The 14,433-nt window shown below is 41.2% G+C and overlaps 1 protein-coding gene across 2 annotated transcripts in view; it reads right to left on the reverse strand.

The window, feature by feature from the left end:
* Window positions 1–14,433, reverse strand: part of si:dkey-110c1.10 (unconventional myosin-Vb) — a 53,758-nt gene that overhangs the window by 17,955 nt on the left and 21,370 nt on the right. For both annotated transcript variants that reach the window (XM_057840295.1, XM_057840297.1), the window contains 15 exons: window positions 13,959–14,227; window positions 13,816–13,897; window positions 12,114–12,254; window positions 11,911–12,042; window positions 11,763–11,846; window positions 11,576–11,692; window positions 11,398–11,495; window positions 11,248–11,334; window positions 6,414–6,734; window positions 6,156–6,312; window positions 2,864–3,103; window positions 2,562–2,780; window positions 2,401–2,494; window positions 2,185–2,333; window positions 1,901–2,095 (listed from right to left, as the gene is read on the reverse strand). In XM_057840295.1, the coding sequence (XP_057696278.1) occupies window positions 1,901–2,095; window positions 2,185–2,333; window positions 2,401–2,494; window positions 2,562–2,780; window positions 2,864–3,103; window positions 6,156–6,312; window positions 6,414–6,734; window positions 11,248–11,334; window positions 11,398–11,495; window positions 11,576–11,692; window positions 11,763–11,846; window positions 11,911–12,042; window positions 12,114–12,254; window positions 13,816–13,897; window positions 13,959–14,227 (2,385 nt within the window). The remainder of the gene's footprint in view (window positions 1–1,900; window positions 2,096–2,184; window positions 2,334–2,400; window positions 2,495–2,561; window positions 2,781–2,863; window positions 3,104–6,155; window positions 6,313–6,413; window positions 6,735–11,247; window positions 11,335–11,397; window positions 11,496–11,575; window positions 11,693–11,762; window positions 11,847–11,910; window positions 12,043–12,113; window positions 12,255–13,815; window positions 13,898–13,958; window positions 14,228–14,433) is intronic.

The following is a 14,433-nucleotide window of genomic DNA, read 5'->3' on the forward strand; positions in this document are numbered from 1 at the left end:
TGCTGTAAGTCTGGAATTTTTTTTCGCCGTGGTCTTAATTTTCAAGAACATCTCAGTGCAACCTAAATTATATCCGTGACGAAGTTTGTTTTTATTTTTTTAATCCATAACGAAGATGACGCATAGAATTTTTACGATGCACTGCACTACAAATCGAAATGCAACTCGTGCGTGCCAAACCACCACAACCGGCAAAACGGTGAATCCACCCACCTCGGCATCGGGAATGCGTCCGTTTGTCGGTGGAACGAAAACCATCCAGGCAGAAGTATTGTGGATTCTGAACACCAAAACAGACCACCATTCATATACTTCAAATGAGTCCGTTGGTGATCTGTTTCGGATATTATGTCATTTTTGGTCGGCATCGGCTGTCACAATCTTGGTCATATTGCGTTTTGTTCCAGAGGGAGCGTTCCCGATGTCGTAACTGTCTTTTGTAACGAATTTTCAATTGGCAGAAAAAAAAAAAAAAAAAACAACGGACATTTTCTTAATGTTTAAATAGTCTACATATTTATATGATCATTATAAATGCATTTACACAATGAAATAACGCTGGAAAAGTTTGTTAAACATAATGTTGGTCAAATCGTGTTTTTTTTCCGGAGGGAGCATTCCCGACTTAACTGCAGCCAATTTAAGCTCATCAAGACTTTAAAATTGAAGTAAAATCGGGCCTAAAAAGTCCAGCCCGACCCGAACTGGTCCGCGGGTATTAAAGCCCGACCCGCGATTTGTCTGATAACATTTGTGACGATGTCTGCATAAAAGCCTGTCTTTTGTAACGAACGAAAACGCACATTTTGTGAATGTTTAACTAAACTACATATTTTTATGATCATTATAAATTTATTTACACAACGAAATAACGCTGGAAAAGTTTGTTAAATATAAATAAACATGCGCAGAGGGGAAGATTAAAAAGGGCATATAGGCACGCTCTGGCTCTGCAATGACCATACAGCGCCTTCTTTTTTTTTTCTTCATCCAAATTATTTATTTTATAACAAGTATTCCTTAGTTTATCATTCATACATCGTTAATATATAGTTATTTCAAAAAGTTAGCGAGAAAGAACCCTGGCCCGGCCCGACGTAATAATTGACATTTTAATTTTGGTCATGTTTTCAGTTTAAGTTTCCAGCTTGCTATGTTTATAATTGTGATGTTTGTTTACCACTTTTCCTCTTACTGCGAAGTTGGAAGAAGTTATATCGGCCGCCGCTATGATATTTAAGTCATCAGCCATCTGCTGTGACCTGGGAATTTAACGCCTGGTTTCACGCACACTGCTTCCCATGTCAGTCGACACGGGAAATTGTTTTCACACACAACTGCTGCACGGTTAAGTCCCGCGATATTCCCGTTGTTTTGGAGTATGTGATAGGGGCTCAAGTTACATCCAGATACTTTAGGTTGCAGTTTTTGGGTCATGCGAAGTCAGTGGACCTGCTTAAAAATTTCGGTTTGCCTTTCGGATGAATGTGAATTTCGCCATTTTAACTCAAAAGTTATCCATGTTCACTGGGGTCTTGGCAGGTGCACTAGCGGCCAGCCTGTTACAAAAGATGGCTGGTCTGAGTCCTGTCCTCCTCCTCTTTTTGTCCATAATTATTGTGTGCGTGTTTAAAAAAATTCTGACAGACTTTATAATGTTATAATGTAAATGTGTTTTAATTGTATCTTCAATATATGTGCATTCTTTTGTCAAACATACTTCGAGGTTAAATCTGATGTTTAGTGCTTTATTTATTTAATATGATTCAATATGATCTAAATAATGGGTGCAAGAAAAGTATTAATTTTCAGTTGAAATGGCATTAAAAAGGTCTTAAAAGTCTTGAATTTAGATGTATCAATTCTGGGGGGACCCTGAGGAAGACAAATCGTCCCGTACCATCAGCGTGTCCGAACTCCATTCGGTGAATCTTCCATCGGCCGTGGGAGATGTCACGCTGACCCGGCGCACCTCCTCTGGAGATGGGAAGGTGGACGGGAAGGGTGAGAGGGAGAGTGGGGTAAGGGATTGAGGTGAGGGCGACGGAGGCTCCCAGTTGAAGATAGAGTCGTTTCTCCTCAGCCCCCTGGTGTCCTGCATGGTGAGATTACAACGGTCTTTCACAGAATGTAACCGAAAACCTCTGATAATGGAGAAAACAATGTTTTGCACTACTCATTAACCTCAGTAAGCTGGCTCAACTCGCTCAGGTTGTCATATCGTTGCTCCAGCCTAGTGAACTCTCTCAGGAGGCCCTGGTGCTTCCTCTTCTCTTCGTCCAGCTCCGCCCTTACGGCCGCCGTGGCCTCAGACACAGCTTTTTGCACTAGAGCTGCACGGGAACGACAAATCGGAAAGTAGGAGGATGAAGAACTCGCAGCCAAGGATGCATTTGGTACCTTCTTGCGCTTGTTCCTGCTGGAGCATGCGTGCAAGGAGATGTTCTACTTCTCTACTCAGTGACGCTTTTTCTCTCTGCAGTGTCTCCACCTCCTTTAAGAATCACAAATATTTCAAAGTCCTGCAAGAAATTCATCCAGAATCAAAGTCAGTTCATTACTTTTGTCAGCTGGAGGTGCTCCTGGGCAGCCTTCTCCTCCGCTCGCCTCTTTTCCAGCTCCACCTCCTGGCTGACGATGGAAAAAAGAGCTGGAGTAGGGGCGGCATTCTTCTGACGCGCTTCTAGTTTCTCAATTTTCGCCCTCAGAGCGGTCACTTCAGCGGCCGCCACCTCTCGCTCGGCACGCAGGCTCTCTTTAAGGGCGGCGCTCTCTCTGGCCTGGATGTATCAATTCATCAATGTATTAATTTAACAGTTAGTAGGAAGAGCTTTGGTCTTTAAAATATGATAGAGTGACAAACCTCCTGGTCTGCTCTCATCTGCAGCTGCATCAATTTCACCTCCATACCTTTGTTGAGCTCTCGATACCTCTCCACCGAGCGGGCTTCGGTCTTGAGCTTCAGCAGCTCCCTCCTGGCCGCCTTACGACGTACGCAACATTGCGCAATCACCACAGCCGCCCGGAATCTGGTGAAGGTCCTTCTCGCCGACCACCCTCTCACTCTGGCCTGGAGGAGTGTGACGGCTCGCTCGACGAGAAGCTGAGCAAAGAAAACATGGTTCTCCATTGGACTGCGTCATTTTTGTGTTTAAACCAGGAAGTCAAGGCATTACTACTTAGGCGTATTGCTGCAAAAAGTTCAGTATCAATGCTTTTACATGACTGTAGCATGTAAAGTCATAATGAACCCATTTTTCCATGATAGTATCGTGTGATAAGTATCACATTTGTACATGATTATCGCTGCATCTATTAATTATTTTAGTAGTCGATTAATCTATCAACTAGTTAGTTCGAATAATCGTGTAATCGGATTAGGAATATGTAATGCGTTGCAGAATAAATTTTAGGAGATGCAAAACAAAGGCTTGCTAAGATTGCACTTTGAAAACAGCATTATATGCAATTACAAAATAAAATTCCCCTGAGTGTTTCTTCAAACGATGCAGAAATACACTTTCAAAATAAATTAAAATACTTGAGCTTAGCCTCAAACGGCATCAAAAGATAAATGATCTAAGTACAACAAGGAAAATTGGCTAATTTGCATCGCAAAAGTTTGCCAGCGTAAATGCTATAAAATGCTAACTTTTTAACTTTAACTTTTTTTAATTTAACAATGCTCTTAAGAAATCCTTCACACATTCCCACCAAAAACTGCATTAAAAAAAACAAAAACATTAGCTTAAACAAAAAAACTTACCTTCTGTTGGTCTTAACAGGGAGTAGATGGATTATACAATGTCTTTTGTAATCGAATTACTCGAGTTATCAATTAAGCATTGCAGCAGTACATGATAGTAGTAAAAAAGTACTCATTATCATGGAAAAATTTGGTAGCTATCATATATACACTGATAATTACCAACGACCAGTACTATTTAAAATTTGTAATTTTTTTTTAAAAATACATAGTAATTATGTAAAAACGTGATTATGTAAAACATGGTAATTATCATGTTACATTACTTTTCTAAAATGTCATAGTTATTTGAAAACTACCACGTTGTGCTGTCTTCGTCAACAATGACTGACGAAAACAGTTCATCAACGAACAATTTTTTCATGACGATAACAAGCTAAAAACGTGTTTTGGGAGACTCAAACATCAAAACACTAATGCCAGTTTTTGTGTGACGGAACGACAACGAATAGAAAACGCACAACAGTTTCAGTCACATCTTCACAATGTGTGACATTTTATGTGTAGTTGGCTTGCATCGTAACAGTATTTCGTTGTATTACTCATGTGACGTGTAGCTGCTCTCCAGTCTCTGGGCTTGCACACGCGGTAAGATTTGTTTTCTTATCTTGGCAAGAGAGAATATGCAATGTTACTTTAGCCTTTTAAGGTCTGTGATGTGATCGTCACACACTAAATGTAACTCGTAGCGTTAGCATAGCACTCGCGTTAGCAATAGGCTAATGCTAATAGGAAGTTTCCTCCAACTCTTGGACTTTTGTTTTAACACACACAGTTTTTGACTTCCAGGTCGTGTTTTCCTGCCGAGTGTGTACTATGACCAAGTTGGTGTTGTCCTTGTAGATCAGGGTGCCCAAGTCCGGTCCTCGAGAGCCCCTATCCAGCTTGTTTTCCATGTCTCCCTCCTTGAACACACCTGAAAAGCTCTGCAGAAGCCTGATAATGATCCTGATTATTTGAGTCATGTGTGTTGGAGGAGGGAGAAATGGAAAACAAGCTGGATTGGGGCTCTCGAGAACTGAACTTGAGCACCTCTGTTGTAGATGCTACAATATGTGCTTGTCTATCAATGTTCATTCAAAATAGTTGGAAAACTTATTTATTTGGAGTATTTTTTGTAATTTTACAGACGAAAACATTTTGCGTAAACATCGAATAAAACTACACTAAGACAAACACTTTTTGAGATGACTTAAATATGACTAATAAGTATTATCGTCCAAAAGACTAAAAAGAAATTTAAAAGGGCTGCCAAAAACAACACTGTCACGGAGAAACGTTTTGGGGGGAAAGGGTGGCAGCAATACGCTTACGTTAGGGTGACCAAACGTCCTCCTTTGCCCGGACAAGTCCTACTTTCACGTAGTGTCCTCGTGGTCCGGGCGGGGTTTTATAAATTCATAAAAATGTCAGTTTTTTAATAATTTTTCACGGGACCAATTTGAAGAGAACCCCTCCGGCCGCTGGGTGGCAGCAGTTGACATGGCTCCTACTAGAACGGAGGGAAGTAGTAGTGCTTCTTGTTTTCGTTGGCAGTTTACCCCTATCATGAGGCATTACCGCCATCTACTGGGTTGACGATTTGGCCACAATGCCTGTTTTTTTTTATTTTTTTATGATAGATACGTATATAATGGCAACTGTTGACTTCTGTCGGAGCTTTGACTGTAAAATCCCGTTTGGTGTCGCATTGGCGTGCTGCCATGATTGTAAACTTTCTCAGCAAAGTTTGATTTTTGCCTCAGCTAGCTATCAGTAAGCTAAACCGCGCTAGGCATTAAACGTAGTTTGAACTGCTACGTTTGGAAACATGCTGATTGAATAGTTTGTCATTTTATTTCGGCTTTGTTTGTGTGCAATCTAGAACATTGAATGAAAACATCAATTGAATGGGAATAACAATTTGTCAAGGACAATTGTCGTGATAGTAATTTATAAAAATGTTTAGTTAGCACATAGCCTACTGTGTGTATGTGTATTGACTGGACTACATTTCTATGGGTCTGCATTTTATATATATATAATTTTTTTTTAAAGTCATTATTTTTTTTCAAACTGCATTTTTCCATCCAGAGTGAGGGGGCACACTTTAAATATATTAAATATTAAAATTAAGATAAAGGATAGGGGATACCCAGGACTTGAACTGTATCTATTCATCTTTGTTGCTTCATTTCTAATTGTGTATCATATTGCCTCTGTAAAGTCCTTTGAGACCTCTGTTGTGATTGAGGGCTATACAAATAAAATTGAATTGAATTAAATTGATATAGGCATCTTTGAGTGAACTTCGAGTAAAATTCAAGTATCTTGAGGCCGGGCTGAGTGTCCTCTTTTTTAGAAATCAAAATATGGTCACCCTAGCTTACGTACATTACAAAACACTGACCTGTCGGTAATAACGACGGGTTAGCATGCCTCTGACAAAGGCCTGAATTGTGATGGCGGCTTGTCGGACCAGGAGGAACATGTGCCTGTCCACAAGCATGCGGTACGTCTTCTGGATTAGCAAAGCAGCTCTGGTATAGCGCAGCGTCTCGCCCATACTGCAAGCAGACAAAATAAAATTAAAACCATGTCAGTTTTGTGGTACAAAACAACAATCCAAAAAAAAAAAAAACCGGGGGAAAAAGTCTCACGGACATACCGTCTTGCCAAGGCTCCCCGCCAATATCTTTGCATTGTGACAATGGCTGTGAGGATTCTGTCGTAGTGAATGCGGGTCAGCCAACCCCTGACCCAACTCTGAAGGATCACAGCAGCCGTTCGTAGTTTCTCCGCTCGCAACCTTTCCAGAAGAGCCACCTGCCCAGCCCGGAAAAAGACTTTGGTCTTTCCGAAGACGTATTGGTCAGAGTCAGGGATAAGGTGAGGCAAGGCTTGCCGGCAGGCGACCCTGGCTTCTTCCCGGCACTGGGACATTCGTAGCAGAACGCGATACCTGATGAAGAACTCCTCGTACGTCCATCTGAGGGAGCAAAAATCATATGAATAAATGTTCTAACTATAGAAGATCTACACTGCAAAAATGGTTATAAAAGAAAGCTAATTTAAAATGTTACTGTCAAATTAACAAAAAAGTAGAAAATGCCCTTTCTGGGGAAATTGTGTGCGGTTGCTTCGCTGTGTATGACAAAATATCAAAATGGTGATATATCGTGCTACGAGGGACATTCAAAAAGTAATGCACTCAAGTGCATAGCTCGTACAGGATTTTATCAATCTTGTTTATATTTTTGCACAAACATGATAGGACACACTGTTTTGCGATTGTTATATGTGTTTTTCTGATTTTCATATTTTTAAAGGGATCCTCTATTTTTAAGACAAGTAATTCTTAAAGGATAAATGTTAGTATGAGTTATAATAATTTGATATTAAAACCCCTCTTAATGTTTTTGTTTTAATAAAGTTTGTAAAATTATTTTAAGTGATAGGTCGCCATTCTTGTTACGACGCAGTGCGTGACGTCACTGGTCCCGTTGACGAAATTCCTGCGTGTCACTCGTTAGCTTTCCCAACATGTCGTCAGTTCTACCCTTCCTATTTGAACCAGATCTGAAAAGTGAAGAGCAGGACAGGACTGTCGGTCGTTCACAAGACGAGCTTGAGGGAAAAATGCGTGCAGCAAATACCTGATAAGACAAAAGTTGGGCAAAACTGCTGATGCGAGAGAGTCCAGTTGGGAACTCCGGTTGGGAACGAGAGCGTATGCTGTCCGGTTTTATTAGCAGATATTCAAGGTAAGCATATTGCGTTTACAAACTTATCCCAATATAATTATGTAGATTGTTAGCATCCAGAGCTGTCGTGTGCTTACAGTACAGGCCAAAGAGCACACCTTGTGTAATCCATGTCTTGTACATTGTAACGCGTGGTAGCTAGGATACGTGTATAAAAGTACCAAAAAGGGGAGAAGCTTCCACTTATGCACATTTATTCACAAAAAATAATATTTCCACCTTGACCACTCTTCACTCGGAATCTCAGCAGTACGCAAACACGCGTTCCCTGACGAACTCCCAACATTGTCGTAAGGTCCACGTCAGAGTCACTGTCGTCACTCTAGCGTGCCATAGTGCTTTAATTATTTAGTATGATTTTGGGAAAACTCCCACGAAGAATAGTCAACATAAAAGATAGCAATAGTAATCCAAATCCACGTTTTTTACTCGCTCGAAAATCCAGGAATTAGACTGATCCAATGGCAATGTCGCAGCCGTCGATTCCACAAAATAGACTGATCCGAAAAGCCGCTGTGGGACCGACGAATAAAAAAAAATGGACGGATCCGAAACCAATATTGCAGACGTGGTGGGACCGTCAGATTCCTTACTTGACTGAGGATCCAGGAAAAATGTTCGGGCACCAGTTGTAACGTATGGTGGGTAGGGTATGTGCATACAGGGACCAAAAAGGGGAAGAAGCTTCCACTTATGCACATTTATTCACTAAAAATAATAATTCCACCTTGACCACTCACTTCACTCCCCTTGTTTCCATTTGACTGGAAATTGCATCCAAAAGCAGCACATCCTGGCAATAAGCAATTGTTGAACAGGCTACAAATTTGGAAAGATACCAATTACGTCATCACTGCGAGCCCGCAAACCATGCCGCCAACTAACAGTCAAAATATGGACTAAAGATTTATAAAATATTGCCATTGATTTAACATTTTATATGTTTCTAACAACATATTTTAGTACAAGAGAACAATTGTGGTTTATTAGAGCCTACATTTATTTAAGTTAGAGGATCACTTTAAAGTTTAAACCTTAAACAAGCTTCCAAAATGGCTGCCCCTCTTGAAGCCCGTCAACATTATGGCCACCGTTTTTTGGGATTCACAAGGTGTAATCCTTGTGGATTTTTTGCCGAAGGGGAAAACATTAACTCTGAGGTATACAATGAGACTCTTAGGAAGCTCAAAGCAAGAATTCGACGTGTTCGGCCCAACTTGGGACATGGGAAATGTGCTCCTCCAGCATGACAATGCACGTCCTCACACAAGCATCAGGACCATGGAGGTCATCACTTCATTTGGATGGACTGTGATACCACATCCGCCATATTCTCCTGATTTGGCATCGTCATACCACCTCTTTGGTCCAATGAAAGAAGGGCTCCGGGGCAACTGATATGGCAATGACGATGAAGTGAAAACTGCTGTCAAGAATTGGCTTAGAGATCAACCGGCTGAGTTCTACAACACTGGTATACATGCCCTCGTTCATAGGTGGACTGTAGCTCTTGAGAGAGGTGGAGACTATGTGGAGAAGTAAAAATGTAATCCTCACACTTGTACCTTTCGTTTGATTTATAATACATGTTGCTATTATAATTTGTTTGTACATAGTAAAGTCGGGTGCATTACTTTTTGAATACCCCTCGTACTTTGCATCCCAAAAGGTTATCGATATGCTCGTGCCAAGAATCGAGATATCGTTTGAAAAAGGTGTCAATGTTTAACAAAACAAAAATATGGAACCAACAAGTTGCTCCCAAAATCTTCCACCATAGGGTCTCAGTTAACCATGGCTGCCATTGACGGCGCTCGACGCCCAATCCATTAAGACCGGGAAGGGTTAATGTTCATCCGAAACCAGAGCATTCACAGTCACTCTTTTCCGATTTTCAGGGCATTTACAGGTCACTTTTTGTTCATTTTAGGGCATTTACAGTTCACTTCCTGTTGAATTTGAAACACTGCCTATTTCTTTCTGGGTCACTTCCTGTTCTGTAATCCAAAATCAACCGAAAATCACCAATACTATACCTCAAAATCAACAGAAAGGGAACCATAATATGCCCCAAAATCAACAGGAAGTGACTGAAAATGAACAGGAAATGGCCCAAACTGACCTTGTTGCCTGGCATTGACTGCCACAGACAGCCATAGAAGTGGGACGGACCTGTTTGAAGTTACTACCACCCTCCCAGTTCAAATGGATATCGCGATATTATACTACTATATATAGTAGCATTATAATAATTATTCATTGCCAATCAGATTTTTCATAAAGGGTGTCATTTTAAAACTATTCTTAGTGTAGAATCAGAATTCTGATGTACGTGAGATTAACTCCAGAAATCGTTATTTGTATGTTGAACATGACGTGCTTTTATTCTTTTTTTAAATGTTCACCGGAAGTTTGTTTGCTAAACCGCTAACCGTAAGCTTTACACTCCGCAAAAAAAAGTGCACTTTTCGTCATTGCATGTGATGTAATAGATTTTTTTTTCTTTTGCAAATGCCGTTAACCAGCGATTTTTCATGTTTGAAGTCTTCTTCAAAATTACAAGTTTGTAATTTTGAAGAAAACTGGCCATGTTTTACAGCAGGCTACAGTAGATTGTCTTTTTTTCCCCCCATTAGCGTCAATGTAGCAATGCTAACGTTTACAGTGTTTATTATAGATGTGCTCCCTTATTTTGTATGTTTGAACTTTAATTCTATGGCATGATGATGACCACTAAACATCTGTGAAAGTAACTGGAGTCTCCTATGCAATTAACACACATGCACAAATGTATGCGCCTGCGATGATAAAATGCAGCGGTGAAAATTACCGCCCTCATTTTTATTTACCGTGCGATAAATTGACTTACTGCATATCGCGACAGCCTTAGCAACTTCAATAAAAAATGTCGTTAGTTAGATGGACTTATGATCTGCCAGCTTGTTGTCTCCTTTCGCCTTCCAAAATTACAACAGGATGACGGCGCTTTAGGTGTTCATTCACGGCCGGCGTGCAGCCTGGTATGCAAGCTTGGCATTGAAGAGACAGGACACAACAGTTTGTCCTTTGTTTCGTATAAATAAGTCAATGTTTTGGCCACTCTGGTGCACTTTTTTGGCTTTGTGCTGCTTTCCCCCCTTTCATACAGAGCGTCCGCCATTCTCAACTTTCCACTCATATATTTTTTTAACCCTTCATTAACCGTCGACGGGATGTTGTGCTCGTGGAAACAGCTGTACAATGTATCGATAATCGTTGTATCACCATATCAAGAAATCATCGTTATTGTGAGCTTTGTATCACTTATCGTATCGTATCGCGAGGTACCAAAAGGGTTTACACCCCAACTGGTAGGTAAACTTTTCCTAATTCGCGCCCAAAGTTTAACTTTTTTTTTAAAACAGCATAGGTTGCAAAAAGTGGAGGAATTTACCGTAAGATACATTTTTTTCCTCTGCTCTGAAACCGCCGTCTTATAGTCCATTGCAGCTTAGATATGGATTTTGACAGGCCAATGAACTCTTTAGTAAAGGTTGTCAGTATCGAAAAGTATTCTAGTATCGATACTGAAATGTTGTATCCGGGTCACTAGAAATTTGATGTCATGGGGTGAATTAGATTTTGCATTTCTCTTGATACTAATGATATTTTTGCATTTTCCTTGTTAACACATTGGCTTCCATTGACGACTAACTCTAGTTCTCTGTAACTGTTCTAGTAAAAGGAAAAAAAACTGACCTGGATGGAAATCCGGCAGCACTGATTCGAATGGTCTCCAGCACTCCGCAAGCTCTCAGTTGCTGTACTGTCCTCTTCGGGTCAAACCTTGAAAGTATAGTGTTTTCAGTTATGAGGTAAGGAGTCAATTCCGGCTGAATAAGGACTCACATGAAGGGCTCCTTAAGGTCGTTGGGTTTGATACATCGTACATAGTGTGGCGTGGTGCTGTTCAGAGTGTCCATCAGCATCTGTAAAGACTGACGGAACTGGGGAAACAAAATACATTTTGAGGAGAAGGTAAAGGGAAATCTTAGAGCAGGTAATGAGAGAAGATGTAAAAGATCACCTGAAAGCCCACAGTCAACTTGTGTTCTCTGTGGGCTCTTCTTCCCACGTGGACACTTCCATTGGCCATACTCGGCCCTTTTCCTTGCTGCTGGAACAACTCGACCACCAGGTCCGACTATCGCACGCAGTACGTGTACAGTAAGACTGCTGATTTCTAATTGATTCCACAACTGATGCAAGCCTACCTGACTGGCTCTCAAAATGTTGACCAACTCCTCGAAGACAGTGTCCCGATTCTTGTCGAGGAAGCCGCCGCATTCATACTGCACCTGCACCAAAAATGCACCATGAGACACTATGACGGGACGAAACATGAGAAGAGTGAATACGCACAGCGTCGGCAAAATGCAAGATGATGAAGGCGCTGTTGGACATGCGAGGTTTGCGGAAGTGAGGGTGCCCTCGGTTAGCCAGGTGCTGGTCGTAGAGTTTCTGGACCCAGCTATCGTCTGATCCTTTAGGCATCTTTTCAGTCAAGACGGAAGATTAGACGCTTCCATACAGTGTATATTTGTTTCTAAGTATCCACCACTGACTCTGCACTCCTCGTCCAGCAGGTCCAAGAGGCCGAGCGGTCCCTCGATGAGATGGATACACTGCTGATTGTCACTGAACTCGATCCTGCTCCATGTCAGTTCCTCGCGTTCATATTCTTCTTGCTCCAGATGGAACACATGCTGAAGACAAGAGACTGTTAGACAGTGATCAAAAGAAGCTGATAGTCTGTCAAGGAGATTAAATGAGAGCGGGACCTTCTGAATACTTGTGGTGTTCCACAAGGTTTAATACCAAGTCCATATACAGTCACGTGAAAAAATTAGGACATCCCATTAAATATTAAGAAGGTTTGCCCCACTCCTCAATGCAGAATACTTTTAACAGTGACTGACTGTTGAAGAGAGGAAAACACCATGGTGAGATCAAAGGAGCTGTCTGAGGCCTTCAGAAGGAAGATTGTAGACGCTCATGAGTCTGGTCAGGGATTTCTAAAGATCTCAAAAGAATATAAAATCAGCCATTCCATTGTCTGGAAAATACTATACAAGTGGAGAACATTCAAAACAACTGCCAACATGCCCAGGTCTAACCGTCCAAGCAAGTTTACCCCGAGGCCGCAAGATGCTAAAAGACCAAAAACTCTAAAATGTCATCACGGGACCTATAGCAGGCTCTTCTACTGTTGATGTGCATGCCTCTACAATCAGAAGTTTAACCTTCATGGAAGGTGTGCTAGGAGGAAACCTTTGCTCTCCAAGAAGAACATGAAGGCTAGACTGAAGTTTGCCAGAAAGAATGTAGACAAAGACCAGGACTTCTGGAATAATGTTCTTTGGACAGATGAATCTAAAACTGAATTACTTGGACACCAGAACAGAGGACATGTTTTGCGTAAACCCAATACAGCATTCCAGGAAAAGAACCTCATACCAACTTTGAAGCATTGAGGTGGAAGTGTCATGATTTGGGGATGCTTTGCTACAGCAAGACCTGGCCAGCTCACCCTCATAGAATCCACCATGAATTATATCGTGTATCAGAGGCTGCTTGAGGAACATGTGAAATCTTCTGTGAAAAAAATTAAAGCTGAAGCGAAACTGGACCCTGCAACATGATAATGACCCAAAAATACCAGTAAATCCACCAAGGAATAGCTGAAAAAAAATGGAGAGTCCTGGAATGGCTCTTAATCCAATTGAGATGCTGATGGGTGAATTGAAACGGGCTGTACATGCAAGAAACCCTTCAAATATCTCACTGTTGAAAGTATTCTATGTTGAGGAGTGGGGCAAACTTTCTTCAGACCAATGTCAAAGACTGGTAGATGGCTACAAAAAGCGTATCACTGAAGTTATTTCAGCCAAAGGTGGTAACACTAACTATTAGGTGGTACGGTGTCTTAAATGCATATTCTGAGGAAAAAGTTTTGTTGATATATTTGGTTTAATGAGTAAAACAATGTTATTTTTTGTTGTTTACCTGCAATTAAATCACTATCTTTTCAAGTGATAAAGAAAAAACAAGATTAGACATTGATATGTGAACATTTCTTAATAAAGAACTGAGTATTTGATGGGGTGTCCTAATTTTTTTCACATGACTGTACTTATAGCTCAGTGGTTCTCAAATTGTGGTAACTGGGATTGGTGGCAGCGAATGATCACTGCCAACCCTCCCAGTCAAAATGGATTAGATGTCCATCACCATCAATGGCAGTTAATGAGGGGTCACAGGACTTACCCTGTTGAACTGCTGTTGGAGTTTTTCATTGGCATAGTTGATACAGAACTGCTCAAAGCTGTTGCGCTCAAAAGTCTCAAAGCTGCGCACAAAAACACTTGTAAGTTGATAGCGAGTATCATCATAATATAGGTGCAGCTCACCCATAGATATCCAGCACCCCGATAAAGGTTTTGGCCCGGCCTGCCTGGCTGCGCAGAGCAGAGTTCAGTCTGTGCACGGTCCACTTAAACGTCTGCTCATAGATATGCTTAGCCAGAGCGTCTCGAGCTTCCGCGGCCTCCTGGGACGTCATGGGCTTGACCAGTGTGTCTCCAGCTAGCGCCAACTTGCGATGGCAAAGCCAGTGGGCCATGTGGGCAGCCTCGACCCCGAGCAACTTGGAGAATATGGCTAAAGAACTGTCATCCGCCTGGAGGAAAATGACAAACACTAAGCTGGCAGAAGGGCTGTTAAAAATTTTTTTTAAATCGATTCTGCGATACAGTTATGGATGAAATTATTGGCACCCCTGGAACTTTTCCAGAAAATACAACATTTCTCATAGAAAATAAGGCAATTACAATTTTTTTTTTTAGTATGAATGTGTTTATTTCTTGGATGTGCTTTGGAAAAACA

This window comes from Corythoichthys intestinalis, chromosome 7, assembly GCF_030265065.1.
Source record: "Corythoichthys intestinalis isolate RoL2023-P3 chromosome 7, ASM3026506v1, whole genome shotgun sequence".
NCBI lineage: Eukaryota > Metazoa > Chordata > Actinopteri > Syngnathiformes > Syngnathidae > Corythoichthys > Corythoichthys intestinalis.